Raw genomic sequence first — 15170 nt, 5'->3', positions numbered from 1 at the left:
CATGGACTTTAACGGTGTACGTGTTGAATATTATTCTTTGGCTCAAATCCAATTCACATGTAATTCAACTATTTGTGTCAAATATGTAGTGTAAGAATATTATATAGCTTTCGTTGATGGATCTTTCAAATAAGTTTATTTCAGGGACACTCTTATAGGACCCACTTCGCATTATATTTTACTAATTCAAACTATCTATTTTGTAAATATTCATTCAAAGATCATCTCTACAAAAAAAATCACTTAAATCCAATATCATTAACCACTCAATTGAATTATTGAAATTTTAGTACTTTCTTGAAGTATTGTGTTCATTGATTTTATAAAACACAATTGGATGTTGAAATGATTTCTAATTTATCTAATTTTTTACAATGATAATTTATGAATATAGACTTAAAAAATAGATAATTTGGATCATTGAAAAACAATTCGTACGAAACCCTAAAATGTGTCCTTCAACTAAAATTATTTAAGAGATCCTTTCAATAAAAGAAGACTAGTATATTATATAATTGTTGATACGTCGACATATCTCCTGTCGTTCCATATGTAGACTTTACATGGTGCCCCCGAGATGATGATAGACTTTATAAAATAATAAAAAATGGAAATGATGTATGCATTCAGAATCTGAGATATCAAAAGTCGTGGCACATGCAGATGCAGTTTGTATAAAATAATTGATCATAGAAACGCTGCAGTTTCTATAAATAAAAGAATTGTCCTCTAAATGTCACATAATTGCTTTAATTAAGTTGAGCTTAGCCTTTGCGGTGCAGTGCAATGCATGAATGACAATTATTTTTTCATGGAAAGAAAGGCCATGTCCTCAAAAGTCAAAACGTGTCGTTTCATCATACGCGAAAAGGCAAATTTAAAAACTTGTTCTCTATTCCTTTTTTTACGGTCCATGAAACATGTCCTTATATTTCTTTCCACAATCTTCATGATTATTATGAGTGTGAATGTCGAGGGATTTGAGGGCCTGTTCATTGTCAACTCCATAACCTCGTGGTTTGATTGAGAATTAACAAGAAAAAGAACACCGTACAACAAACCCCACGTGAGCTGGGGAGTTTAGTCCGGAGGAGCCAAATCCCAATTGCATTGCCCATCAAGAAACCAAGAAGACCATGAAAACCGTCAATGACAATTGTTTGGTATGGTAGTTTCCAGATTTGTAGTTCTTGAGATTCGAGACTGCACGCCTTTCCAAGTTCATTTTGCCAATCACAAGTTAAGGAAAATTATACTCTTTGTAATTAATGGTGTCCAAAACTGAGACTACGTTTCGGGTTTTAAATACAAGTAGCTTGCGAGTGATCGCACGTATTTGAAATTTCCCCAATTAATGGCTATAACTAATATTTGGCAGGGCAGGGAAAGTGTTTGGATACATCTAAAAAAAGGTCTTTAAATACCCAGTTTAAGTTCATCAAAGCCTACTCGGGTTGGTGTTCGACATATCCAAATTAGGCACATTGGTAACACCCTTCAAGGCATGAATTAATGAGAATGAGTGAAAAGTATGTTACTTTTCCCCCCAATATCAAAATTTTCTGCACTGCAATAATGGACACAAGTCATGACATGCCGTACAAGTATTGGTTTTTATCTTCCTTTTGATCAAAGATAGCCCTCGAATTCCAATTGTTTAATACATATGATATGTGTGCGTGTTTGATCATGATCATGATGGACCTCATGATCAAGGTGACAAATATGGGCTGCTTTAAAATATTAACTTATCAATTATTGTGAATTAAATGCTTTATTTTAGTATTGCCCATTTTGAAGCTCCTTTTTCTTTGATGAGAGCTTGTTAGTAGATTGGGTTGGTACGTATTTTTAGTAAACCTAACAAATTTTAATGCAAATTAAAGTTTATGCCACTCTCTTCTCTTCTGTTTCAGAGCTTCATCAAAACTTGAGAAAATGGCACCAGAGAAAATATGTGAAGAAACCAACCAAACCAAACCAAAGTCCTCTGTTCAATGGTGGAAGGCTATTAAAAAAAAAAAAAAAAAGTGGTGGACCAAAACCAGCAAAAGTCTAGCCTAGACTAAAAGGCAACTGGAATGAATGGATTTTGGGCAACCGTTTTGAAGGCCATTATTCTCTCTCAATCAACCAAAAGCACGGCAATTGGTAAGTATATCCAAATGCTGACACATCATGCAAAGTCAAAAACCAGAGTGTCCAATTCAAATGGTTAAACCTACTCTCTCAAAACTCGTTCCACCTAGAATGTAAATACAGAGACAGATCATATTGAAACAACCACAAATTGATCATCAAAAGTCTGACATTAATTTGAAAGGTATTACACTTCTTTCACATTGAATTGAATAGAACATTTCAACAAATAAAGGTTTTCTATACAGTATATTTGGGAATTATCACAAATCCAAGAAAAAAAAAAAAAAAAAAAAAATCATATGTCCTACTGATCTGATCCCATTCAGATTCACATCCGATTCAAAAAAGCTTTGCAACCCTTTAATGAATACAAATCTAAGAAAGAAAAGAAAAGAAAAAACTACAAAACAGAGGAAGAAGAAGTGTAGAAGAACTAGGATGAAACACTCTGTGTGACTTAATTATGAGGTGTAGAATCCACCGCTGAGTTGTGCCTCTTGGAAGGGCCAGAAGGAGGGATAGGGGTCCCTTTGGGGAAGAAGCTGAATACCTGGCCTCTGTATTGAAACCCTGTCTGGTGTGTTCTCGGATTGAGCGTCTTCGTATGCTCCAGATTCAGCAAAACCTTCGGGTCCGCCAGAATCACCGTCTTCCCTAGCCTCGCACCGGAGCAGGACCCAGTGAGAAGAAGAATGAGAGAAACAACAAACATGGTAGTTTTGCACGAACAAGAAAAGTGTTTAGATTTGGGAGAGAGAGAAGCCATTGCAGAGTCTGCAGTGTGTGGAATGTTTTGTGAGATATGCAGGGTTTAAGAAATGAGAAATTTGAGGATTTTTAAGAAGAAAAAATTAATTCACTGAGGGAAAGAGAAGGGGGTTGGTTTTATTTTTATATACATGTGCATGGGGAAACAGGAAGAAGTTTGGCATTTGGCATTGTAAAGGGAAGGAAAGAGAAGGAGAAGTGAGCTGCACGCCAATGACTAATGGGAATTTTGAATGTCAACGGTTTTGAAAATATATATTGGTACAAAAGTATGTATTTGGTGCCGGCTTAAGACTTATTATTCTTTATTTCAGGTCAAATTGAGTGTGAGATTTTTCTAGGAAACTATGTACCTCTACGGGTCGAAAGAATTTTCGGGGGAAGGCAGGCAGTTTGTGTGTTGCAACTTCTCAGCTCTCAACAAGATAATTGCAGTTTTGGGATGCTTGGAATAATGGAATTCCTTGCCATTTTTCTAATTTTTTGGCGACAGGAAGCAATCTTTGTCATACAAAGTAAGACAAATATTCAATTATGCTTAGATCTTTATTCTTCTCAAATATAGAGGTATTTATAATAAGTACAATCTTAATTAAAATAGGAAATAAATCTAAATTACAATAAAAAATAAATCTCAACTAAGAAACCATAATCCTAATTAAAGATGGACTCGCCAATAATCTTGTACGTCTCTCACACAGCAACAGTGGGACTTCAAAGTCGGCATCTCTGATTAAAGTGGTCCTGTAATTAATCACTTGATCACATTTTCAACAGCAACTAATTAAAGTGGTTAATGAAGAATTAATGAAACAACGATGTACTAAATCCAGAGATGACACACGGAAAATCTCTGAAATTAGGTGCCTTGTGTTTGGGTATCCTATATATATATATATATATATACATATATACAATCCATCATTTAAACATCATTTAATTTTGTTTTGTTTTTAGACGGATGAGTCATGAGGTGAGGGATGATGCTGATGATCTTTTGCGTGTGAAGGTCTGTTAAGAAAACAAGGCTTCAAAGGGGGTCCACTGATTTCTTTTTTTTAACATTCACATTCAATTGACACTGATGCACACCTGTTTCTGGTATATGATCATCTCTCAGTTACAAAAGAAGAAAATTATATATAATTTTTTATGTTCTTATTTTTCACTATCTATTCAATCAATCAATCACGCATGGATGTTAAAACTACACTCAAATTTCAATGCTGTTCTAGTCAATCAAATAATACCAACAAAATGGTCATTTCTAAATACCAAGCTAATACACCTTAATTGACCAAAATATTAATATTAATATTAATAATATAACCGAAAGAAGTTCATATTTCGTAAATCCCTTAACTTTTCAATACGAGACAACTCTTATCTTCCCACGCGAGGTGAGTTAAGTATTCTTAAGCAATAGTACAAGACTACGTAGACTAGTAAGAGTATGAGATGAGAGTCAGAGGTAAACGGGTCAAAATCAAGACTTGGAAGGGAGGAGTCTGGGTCTTGAACGTGTGGCAAATTGCCAGCTGGGTTGGTAAGCAATTTAAGATGAAATTAAATTATTCCATTTCAATCGTCGATGTGATGCTCAAGTTGCTGCATAGCTTAAAGCCAGCCATTAACAATTAAGCCAGTGTTTAGCCACCGCATTTGGATTAACTTTAGATTAAGTTTTAATTAATCCAAAACCAAGCAAAATTTAGACAAATGGAAAACAGTGTAAGATAGATATATACCTTGCCTCTAGAGACCGACATCCGGAGAGGAGGCAGCTACACGCAAATGCAGGCCAAAACCGGAGATTGTGGCAGCTGGGTTTGTTGTTTGTTGACAATAAAACCCTAATAATATATATCATCAGAATGGTCAAATATCAACATGCGTAAAATTTGGTGCAAATTAAGTCTCAAGTCTCAAGTCATGGCATATTCAGACTGCCGGGTTTGCTTAAGACTTGGATTTTATTTGGGACCAGTTCTGCATGATGCAAGCTGATGGCTCTTCCTATGTGACATTCTGTCACACCAATTACCATGACTTGGTTGTGCGCATAGTGACTGGAGATTATAAGAAAACCAACCCTCATCAATGTGGCTCATTGCTCCCTAATGAGTCGTATATTTTAGCCACTATGTTGTGCTTGTTGTGCTGTTAATTAATTAGCATGTATATATATATATATATGTATATATGCAGATGCTCAGATATTATTATCGTGTGGACGTCATGTATATTCTATTATCCCTCCTTACTTTATGTTTACAATTGAGTCCGCACAATAATAACGTGTGGACATCTGGATGAGATATATATATATATATATATATATATATGCTGGACAAAGAAAAACCAAAAAGGTTCATTGCAAATTGGGTTCTGCTTTTGGTAATTGAGAAAAGTTTCATTTTTCTCTGGGATAATGGAAAAAGGCAGCTGCCCACTATTATATTTTTGGGGTTTCTTGCTCTCTTTTTTTTCCTTTTCCATTTGGATAGCAACAGACTAACAATATGTAGAATGCTAGCAAGTAGCTAAAAGTAGGTACTCTGATTCATTTATTGTATTAACTTTGCTAGTCAATTATAGCTACAGACCTCAAATCCGCATGTTTTCAAAATTTTGGTAACTGAGAGCAACACCACCAGTGGTGATGGCCGTGATGAGTTTGTGAAGGGACTTTGGCTTTCATTTCTATCTTTCCTCTTTTCCCTTTGAAAAGGACATTGGGATTTTGATGAATGTGATGTTCTTTCAATCAAAACTTCAGTATAAACGGCATGTAAGCTGCACCAAAAAGAGAAAAAAGAGCATTTTCTCATAATCCATTTGCAATTCCCAGCTCAAAATAGAATGTGATTTGGTAACCTTGGGAAGTTTTAACCATTTCCTATCTCAGTAAAGCTTTAAACTTCACTGAGTTTCTGGTATTTTACTGGTCTAACCAAATGGCATATGGTGGAGATATTGGGTTTGCATTGCTGTTTAGAGTGTGACACAGCCTCAAACGCTGAGTTTTTGCTGAATAAATTCCCGTCAGCCACGAACTTGGACTGGAACTTCGGCAAAAACCAAGCCAAGAAAAATCTATTAGCAAAGTTGGGCAACAAGCCCCAACCAAGAAAAGCCCATTGTCAAAATTGGGCTCATTGACAAACCATAACAAGCCCCAGCCAAGAAAAGCCCATTGTCAAAGTTGGGCTCATTGGCAAACCACAACAGCCCTAGCCAAACACCATCATAAATAAACCATGGTAATCTGTTTGCCTTCCCCAAATATAAACCAGTATTTCGTCCCAAAAAAAAAGAACCAATATTATGATGACAATGACAATCCACAGTTATACTTTATACTACACCAAACAACTCAAGTTACCCCCCCCAAAAAAAAAATTATTGTACAAACTCAAGCCATTAGTCCCTGCATTTATGTTAGGTTGATGGAGAGACTTTCCTTTGATTTGATTGTGTCAAACTGTAATTCGTAGGGAGGATGAGTATCTCATTACTAGTAATGAGGCAAATAGTATAATTTCCAATAGGAAAATAGTTCCCTCCTTACCAAGTAAGTAGAAGTTCCTACATTCCTATAAATAGCAGTGTGATATGTGTGCATAAGTTTTTCTTTTTGTGTTTTTTATGAATTATTTTTGCATATCCGTCAAACTGTGATTTGTAAGAAGGAAAAATATATCATTACCAATAAGGAGGCAAATAATATCCTTTCTAATATGGAAATCTGTCTTTTTTGGGGATTTCTAAAATAATAATAAAGAATCAAATGTACATTGAAATTGGCTTTAAGAAACCCAGTACCAAATTTTTTTATAACAAAAAGTCTTAATATTTCATTTTCCCTCACATATCTCCTAATACATATGCACCGACAAGACTGGAAGATTTCACTTGAACCCTCCAGTCACATCTTGAACATGTTGAAACTTGATATTATGTAAGATCCTAAGGTTCTAGAACTAGAACAAAGAGATCCTCCGTATTGGTGGGCTGAGGGTTAACATTTAATTGTCTTTTGTATTTATGGAACCAACCTAATCATCTTCTGAAAGCACAGGGTCTGCCAAACAAAAGCACAACTGTGCTGCACAGGCTACAAAGCCTAGCCCTGCCATGCCACCAAAGTACAGGCCATGCAGGAGGCTATATTGCTAGAGGCTACAACTCTAAATATTTGTATAGTTCACTTTCAATGTATTTAAGTCATAACATTATTGGCATCTTTGCCTCCTTTAAATTTTTTTTTAAAAATACAATGAAAGGATCACACTTACCCATATTCCATTGAAGTCTTTTCCCACTGCTGGCAAAAATTCCCAGCATTTAAAGTTTAGTTGGGTTGCTCTGTTTAGCAAGAAACCAAAGTGAATTCTGCTAGCTGGCTGTGTATTGGTTAGCAACCGGGCCAATCATATCTTCTTGTTTCCTATGGTATAATTGTTATCGAAGTCACATGTACGGCAGAGCTATGGCCCACAAAATTTGACAATAGTTCCACTCAAACCAGAGTTAAACATATCAGCAATTTCTGATGAAATAGAAATATATGAACTAGGCTGTCTGTGAGACCAGAAGTGAAGCTTATATATTGCGTTCATGTTAAGAGACAAAAGCAAGAGTTACAAACAAGCAATAAAAAACAAGTTACAAGTGCTTCGAGAGGGGTTATATTCTAGAGTAGTAAAAGGACCTATATGAAACAAGTCAATAATACAACTATAATTAACTGGAGAAGCCCACTAAGCCACCAAATCCCATAAATGCCACTGCTTGAGAATCCCAACGAAGTGGTGAAATGGGAATTCTGATTTAAACTACCATTCACCAACTTTGTTTTTGAATTGGGTTCAAGCAATGTGACCTCTTGGTCTTGCTGGCATGGCTTTACCCCAAATGGTACATGGCCTGCAGGCACCAATGCACTCATAAAGCAGAGATTTGGGTTGTTCCAAGCACCAAAACGACTCCCCATTTTATGATAAAACCGCTCAGAAAATTTCATCACCCCTGTCAGGTTGTTGCCATGTAGGTAGAGTGCACTAAGACACGGCAAAGTTGCAAGCTTTGGTAAGAGGTTGCCTGTGAGCTTGTTGTCACTTAGACCCAAGAATCTCAATCTCTTTAACTTTGATATCGACTCTGGAATCTCACCAGTTAAGCCTGTGCCAGAGAGCTCCAAAATGACCAAGTTCCGTATGTTTTGCCACTCTAGCCTGTTGAGCTCTCCACCTATGGGGTTGTTGGACAAGGCTATCTCTTCCAAGGAATGCATTTCTTGAAGTGATTTGCTCAACCCACCTGAAAAATTGTTGTTCCTAAAGTCCAAAAGGGTCAGTTGCTTTAGATTAGCAAGCTCTCCTGGCAGCTTCCCTTCCAATTGGTTGTTGCTCAAGTCAAGCTTTAAGAGTGAAGTCAAACTTCCCAGAGTCATTGGCAAAGGCCCAGAGAATGAGTTCCGACTTAAATCAAGGATTAACAGCCGATTCAATTCACCAAAACCATTAGGAATTGGACCTGTAAACCAGTTTCCAGCAAGAACTAGCCGCTTCAATTGGATTAAGTCACCAATATTTGTTGGTAATTCACCTGCTAATCCATTCTCCACTAGTACTAATGACTTGAGCTTTCTGAGGCTGCCAATGCTACTGGGAATTTGTCCAATGAGACCGGGGTTCGATCGGAACTCTAGTGATTCTAAGCTACTAGCAAGTTTCCACCAGTTGTCTGTGGGGATTGGAACTGGATGTTTGTGGGATAAGAGGAAGCAATTGAAAAGGGACAAAGATTTTAGGTGCTTCAAATCAAACAGTTGTGGCCTAAATTTTGCACTTGTGGAACAATTAAGTGAGTTGTCATGAATGGGTCCAATATTTATGGAGGTCACATACCAAAGACCATCAAAGAGATCACAAGACACCCCCTGCAGAAGAAAATGAAAAATCATATCAAACTCAGGAAGCCCAAAACTTCAACTAACATACTTATGCTCATTTGATATTTACTGGTGGCTATCTATGAACTATAGCACTGATGTGCAATAACCAAAGCATGAAACAGTAAAGAATTACATGTAAAGTTGTGCAAAATACATGTGCCATATACAAATTATTGAAGCTTGTCCTTGAATTTCTTAATTTCTAGTCTTTTGAAGTACTATAAATATATGTTTCCATAGCAAAATTCCAGATAATTTTAATAAGGAATTCTTAATAAACCTTCAATCATGACATAAAAACTGGGACTTGTTTTAACCTTATGTCAAGTACAAGGAGTAAAAACCAAAAAGGAACATAAAGCTTGTTACTTTGGCATTTGGTGATAAACCAGACAGTACATAGTGGTGAGGGTAAAAAGGCGTACCTGTATAGGAGTCCACCCACAAGGATCAGGATAGAGGTCTGAGCCATTCCACTGTTTGCCCACAAAGCCTTGTATAGCAGAGTACAGAGCTTCTTGCTCTGTTTTCTCCATTGGAGCCAAATCATCATCTTCTTCTTCAGAGCACGAACCAGCCCAAAAGAACATACAGCTAACCAAAATGACAAGACTGATGGCTGTGTAACCCTTCATGGATGCTAATTAAAATTCAAGAAAAATAGGAAATTTGACAGAAGAGAAGAAGAAACCAAAGTCAGAAAGCTAGCTTGAGTTGAATTCAAGGAAAAACTCCGGTCACTATATCCCATGCATTCTATCTATGAAATGAAACAAAGCAGAAGACTTTCTTTCTTTTGTTTGAACCATGTAGTTTAGGGAAAAAAATGCAACAAGATGAACCGACCCAAAAGAGAATGAATTAGACAATCATCGATGTGATATGATATTCATGAGAAATGGCAACATGGGTCCCTTTACATATATGGAAAATCAGAAGTGTTTGGGACCCAAGCAGAATGTAAGAAAGATCCAAAGCTACTTGAAAGAAAAAGGGAGAAGGGAAATTGCAGAAGCAGAAGCAAGAAAGCTAAGCTCTCTCTACCCCTTGTGTTTATGGAAAAGCTAAGAAAGTATATACAAGGGCAGAGAGAGAGAGAGAGAGAGCAAGGACAGAGGATCTAAAGCGCAGTTCTCGAAGAGTGCCAAAGTAATAATAGCATTGAACAATAATTAAGATCAGAAGAGAAGTAAGTAGGAACTTGAAAGTGAAAGCGAAAGGTTGGATATTACGTTTTATTAGGCTCTGCTTTCAATCCCGTGATAGTCTTATCAATCATTAATTAACAACTTTTAATTCAATGATATTTCCTTTTATCATCATTATGCTCATTAAATATGTTTACTTTGTTTTCATCCAAAAAAAAAAAAAAGATGTTTACTTTGCAGACAGATAAAGAGTGTGCTAGTCGGAAGGGGGGTTGTCAAAATTGTGAGATTAGTTATGGTAAAAGGGAATAAGGGTTTTGTTAGGGTTTGCAGTGGGGATTGTGATAGGGGGATAGGGGACCATTTGCTCATTCAAAACAAAGGAGGTGCATGTAAATACATGCAAGACAAAAAGTTGGGTTTTTATCACTCCCTGCTTGGTTGTTCTCTAGGGCTGAGGTTTCTGGCTTTTGGGTTAATGAGTGTCTTCTGAAACAGTGGAGGAAAGAGACAAAACAGCATTGAATCTTTAAAAAGGATGGGGCAAACTGTATGGCTCCAAATGGGCTTTTACGAACAGGCTTCAAGTTATATACTGTGCTGTTATGGCATATCTTGGATTGGAACCATAGTTTTACCGATTGTTCCACCTTTTTTCCTTTCCTAATGACCAAAAGAAAGAAAACAAAATCCTTCCTTTTCATTAGTGTATATTTGTAGACACTAAATTATAACCCTGCTTGGAAAGTCAACTCACATATCAATAGAATTTGGACAACAGTAATAATCCAGTGCAAAATCCTCTGTTTCTCTATATCTTATAAAGTTATACCCACTGGATGAGAAAAAAGCAAAAAAGAGGTCAATAAGCAGCTGTGAATACATAAATAATGGCACTCTGGAGATTTTTTCACGTTTTTTTTAATTTACTTCTGGGTTGCAGGTACTTTGGAGCTTTTGATGGAAGGACCACAGTGTCTCAGTAGTGGTGGGGGGAGGAGGGGATAGATGGAAGGCTAAGAAGGCATAGCCCACCCTCTACTTAATTGTTTGGCTTGTTGGCAGACCTAGTATAGCCTGATAAGTCATTTTCTTCACAAGCTTTTCTTTCTATGGAGGTCCCCGTTACGTTATTGTATGTGTGCTTGAGATAGAGAAACTGTAGAACAGTATAAAGATAGTTTGTGTGTTTTATTATTATTTTAAATATATAGGTGATCGATTAATATAAATCTATGGGGAGAGGAATTCGAACTTATGCAAGGGGGAAAACTCACTATCCTAACCAACTTATCTAACTCATACTTGCGTCTCATCTTTTGATTAATCTCATTGAATTTGATTCCATAGTTAATTTACTCAGTCATTTGATGTCAATTTATCATTAATAGACCCGTTTAGTGACTTGGCCATTTAACTTGAGTTGTCTATGATAGAGTGGAGTGGGGTTTCCTTGAAGCTATGCTTCAGAGGTTGGGCTTTAGTGATCGATGGGTGGAGTTTATCATGGACTGTGTGTCCACTGTTACCTATTCTATCCAGTTTCGGGGGGCGGTGACAGGCATGATTGTGCCGACAAGAGGGCTTAGGTAAGGTGACCCCATCTCGCCTTATCTGTTCTTAATATGCGCAGAAGGACTGTCTACCTTATTATCCTTTGCTCTCAAAACGAAACAAATCAAGGGAATCTCAGTGGCTAGTGGAGCCCCCACTATTTCCCATCTCTTTTTTACTTATGATGTTATCGTGACTTGTGATATTGACTTACATTCCTTACAAACCAAGAATTCCTATTATAATTGTAATTGATTTACTTTAATTCCTGATTTTCTACTGTAAATAAATTTAGGAATTTATTATTTACTTGCCCATTCAGGTTTCGTTGTATTATAAATATGACCTCCTACAAGGAGAATAATACACAGAAAATTCCCACAAATAAATATTCTCTCATAGTTTTCATATTTTAGCGGGGTATCGAGAGGCGATCTTGGAATTGCGACTCTAGTTTCAAAACCCACGACGCTATGGGGGTTGATGGATAGAGGTAGCACCACTGACTCATTCTCTCATTCTCAACCAACTATAGCTGAGTTGAGTGCCCAGATGACTCACTCCTACAGATCGGCGACTTTGGCCCGAATATGATCCTGAATCGGGATCCTATTTTGATGACCGAACCCGATTTGGAATCGGGATCTTATTTTGACGACCTCGACTCGACCTCGACCCCACTCCGATGACGACATCGACCACGAATCTGTCTATGATTCGACTCGACCCGATTTCAACTCCGACTATGGCTCGATCCCGATCCATTCCTACTCAACTGTATCCTATTCATCTTTTGTCGCAGATTATGACTTCTCGACTAACTACCCCGACACATGGACCAGATTGTGCATATTATGGTGATTCGAGACACACTCGTGAGACTTATTTTAAATTGCATGGCTACCCCGATTGGTGGACTACTCTTAAAGATCGAAGACAATGCAATATGACCAGAAATGGTACTGGTTATGGATTCCATACTTCCGATAAGATTGATTCCAGGAGCTAGATAATTGATTCCGGTGCAACTGATCATATGTCGTTTAATCCTGATGATTTTATGAATATTACACAACCTCGACGAACTCTGTATTGCAAATGCCAATGGCGTTACTTATCCCGTGATGGGGGCTGGCATTGCACTATCATCCACTCTCACCGTCTAATACTTTACTTGTTCCATCTTTATCCACTAAATTGTTGTCAGTTAGTCAGGTTACTGAATAATTGAATTGTTGTGTACTCATTTACCCGAGTTTTTATTTGCTTCAGGATATTCACACTAAGCAGATTCTTGGTCGTGGTACTAAGAGAGGGGGGTTATATTATGTCGATGACTTCAGTCCGACATGGCTAACAGTGTGACGCATCCCTTTGATAGCAAACAAAAGCAAATATGGTTGTGGCACCGTCGATTGGGACATCCGTCTTTTAGTTATATGAAGTATTTTATACCAGATTTATTCTCAGGTTTCAAAGACTCTGACTTCACATGTGTTATTGTATTTTGGCCAAGAGTCACCGTGTGCCCTACCCATTTAGTACGAACAAGTGTACTACTCTATTTACATTAATTCACTCTTATGTCTGGGGATCTTCCCCTATCACTGCTCCTTCTGGTGTTCGATGGTTTGTCACATTCATAGATGATTGTACACGAATTACTGGCTTTATTTGCTAAATAATAAAAACGAAGTGTTTTCCGTTTCAGTCATTCCACAAATAGATGAAAACTCAGTTTAATGCTCAAATCCAGATTCTTCGCTCAGACAATGGTGGAGAATTTGTCAATCATGACTTTCAGACTTACTTCCAACAACATGGAATTATCTATGAGACGACTTGTCCTCAGACACCACAACAAAATGGTGTTGTTGAACGAAAGAATCGACATCTTCTTGAAACTGCCCGAGCACTTCTGATTGGCGCTCATGTTCCTTGCCATCACTAGAATGATGCTATTGTCACCGCAGTTCACCTGATCAACCGCATGCCTTCTGATGTATTGACCTTTAAAACTCCCTTACAGGTGCTTGCGCAATATAGACCTCTGCCCTCTGTTTTGGTACTCACGCCCCAAATCTTTGGATGTGTGGCTTTCATTCATCTCCACAAAAATCAACGTAGCAAACTTGATCCTTGTGCACTTCGTTGTGTTTTTGTGGGTTATGCCACTCATCAGAAAGGTTACAGTTGTTATCACCCACCTACCCGACGTACCTATGTCACTTTGGATGTGACCTTTCTAGAATCTGAGCTGTTCTTCCATGCCTCATTATCCAATTCTACGCTTCATATGGAGATACGAAGTGAATAGTAGAATTGGAGCAACCTGGAAAACGAAGAAATTCTCCTCTGTACAAAAATGATCGATCGTCCCGAGTCTGGAGCACGAGATTACTCTCTGCAGAAAAGCGATCAATTGCTCATTCATAGCAATCAATTGTCTGACCCACCTAATCCATATGAAGATATTTATGATCCGAGTCTCACACCTACAGACAATACAAAACAACAAGATGAAGACCCCCTTTCTAACTCAACAGTACCAACAGACTAATCTCTTGAGAATATCCTTGAGGTAATTACTCCTACTAGACTTGTGCATTTAGAGGACAAAACTATTGTATATCAATTACTTTTCAGGCAAAATCGTGAGAAGCTACCAAACCGTTATTCACCTGATATTAGCAAGACATCCAAGTATCCAATTGCAAATCATGTATCCATTGAGAAGCTGTCAGAACCACTCAAGGCTTTTGTGCACCAGTTTTCTGTTATCCATATTCCAACCAAAATATCTGAAGCATTAAAAGATCCTAAGTAGGTCCAAGTTATAAAAGAGAAGATAAAAGCTCTTGAGAAAAATCAGACTTGGACATTGGAGACTATACCGACGAGGAAAAAAGACTATCGAATGTAGATGAGTGTTTATTATAAAACACAATGCAGATGGATCTATTGAGCAATACAAGGGAAGACTTGTGGCAAAAGGGTACACACAGACCTATGGTATAGCCACTACACCAGTTTGATGTAAAAAAATGTTGTTTTACATGGCGAACTCACGGAGGAGGTGTACATGGACATCCCTTTTGGATATAATACTACTCAGAGAACAGTTTGTGTTACGAAAAGTATTGTATGGATTGAAACAGTCACCACGTGCATGGTTTGGACGGTTCACCATGGCAATAAAGAACAATGGTTTCAAACAGTGCAACTCAGATCATACTTTGTTCTTGAAACATCGAAAATGGAAGGTAACATCATTAATAATCTATGTTGATGATATGATTATTACTGGGAATGATAAACAGGAAATATCACAGCTACAAGACTATTTGGCTATGGAGTTTGAGATGAAGGATTTAGGTGGACTCAAGTATTTCTTAGGAATTGAGGTGGCTCGATCGCAGCAAAGCATATTTCTCTTTCAAAGGAAATATGTCTTGGACTTGTTGACAGACACGGGAATGCTAGATTGCAAACCTGCGGACACTCCTATTATTCAAAATCATCATTTTGGAGAATATCCGGATCAAGTTCCAACTAACAAAGAAAGATACTAAAGGTTAGTAGGAAGATTGATCTATTTG

The 15170-nt window shown here is 37.4% G+C and overlaps 1 protein-coding gene across 1 annotated transcript; it reads right to left on the bottom strand.

Annotated features, from left to right (window-relative positions):
* Positions 1-7497: 7497 nt before the first annotated feature.
* LOC103341417 (piriformospora indica-insensitive protein 2-like) lies at positions 7498-10032 on the bottom strand. The gene is made up of 2 exons (XM_008244929.3): positions 9295-10032; positions 7498-8854 (listed from the first exon to the last, which is right to left on the bottom strand). The coding sequence occupies exons 1-2, from the start codon at positions 9502-9504 to the stop codon at positions 7625-7627; spliced, it is 1440 nt and encodes a 479-aa protein (XP_008243151.2). The 5' UTR covers positions 9505-10032; the 3' UTR covers positions 7498-7624.
* Between the last annotated feature and the right edge of the window lie 5138 nt (positions 10033-15170).

The sequence above is a fragment of the Prunus mume genome, linkage group LG2 (genome assembly GCF_029339155.1).
Source record: "Prunus mume cultivar Tortuosa linkage group LG2, ASM2933915v1, whole genome shotgun sequence".
NCBI classification, from domain to species: domain Eukaryota; kingdom Viridiplantae; phylum Streptophyta; class Magnoliopsida; order Rosales; family Rosaceae; genus Prunus; species Prunus mume.
This window is presented reverse-complemented; position numbering and strand designations above follow the sequence as displayed.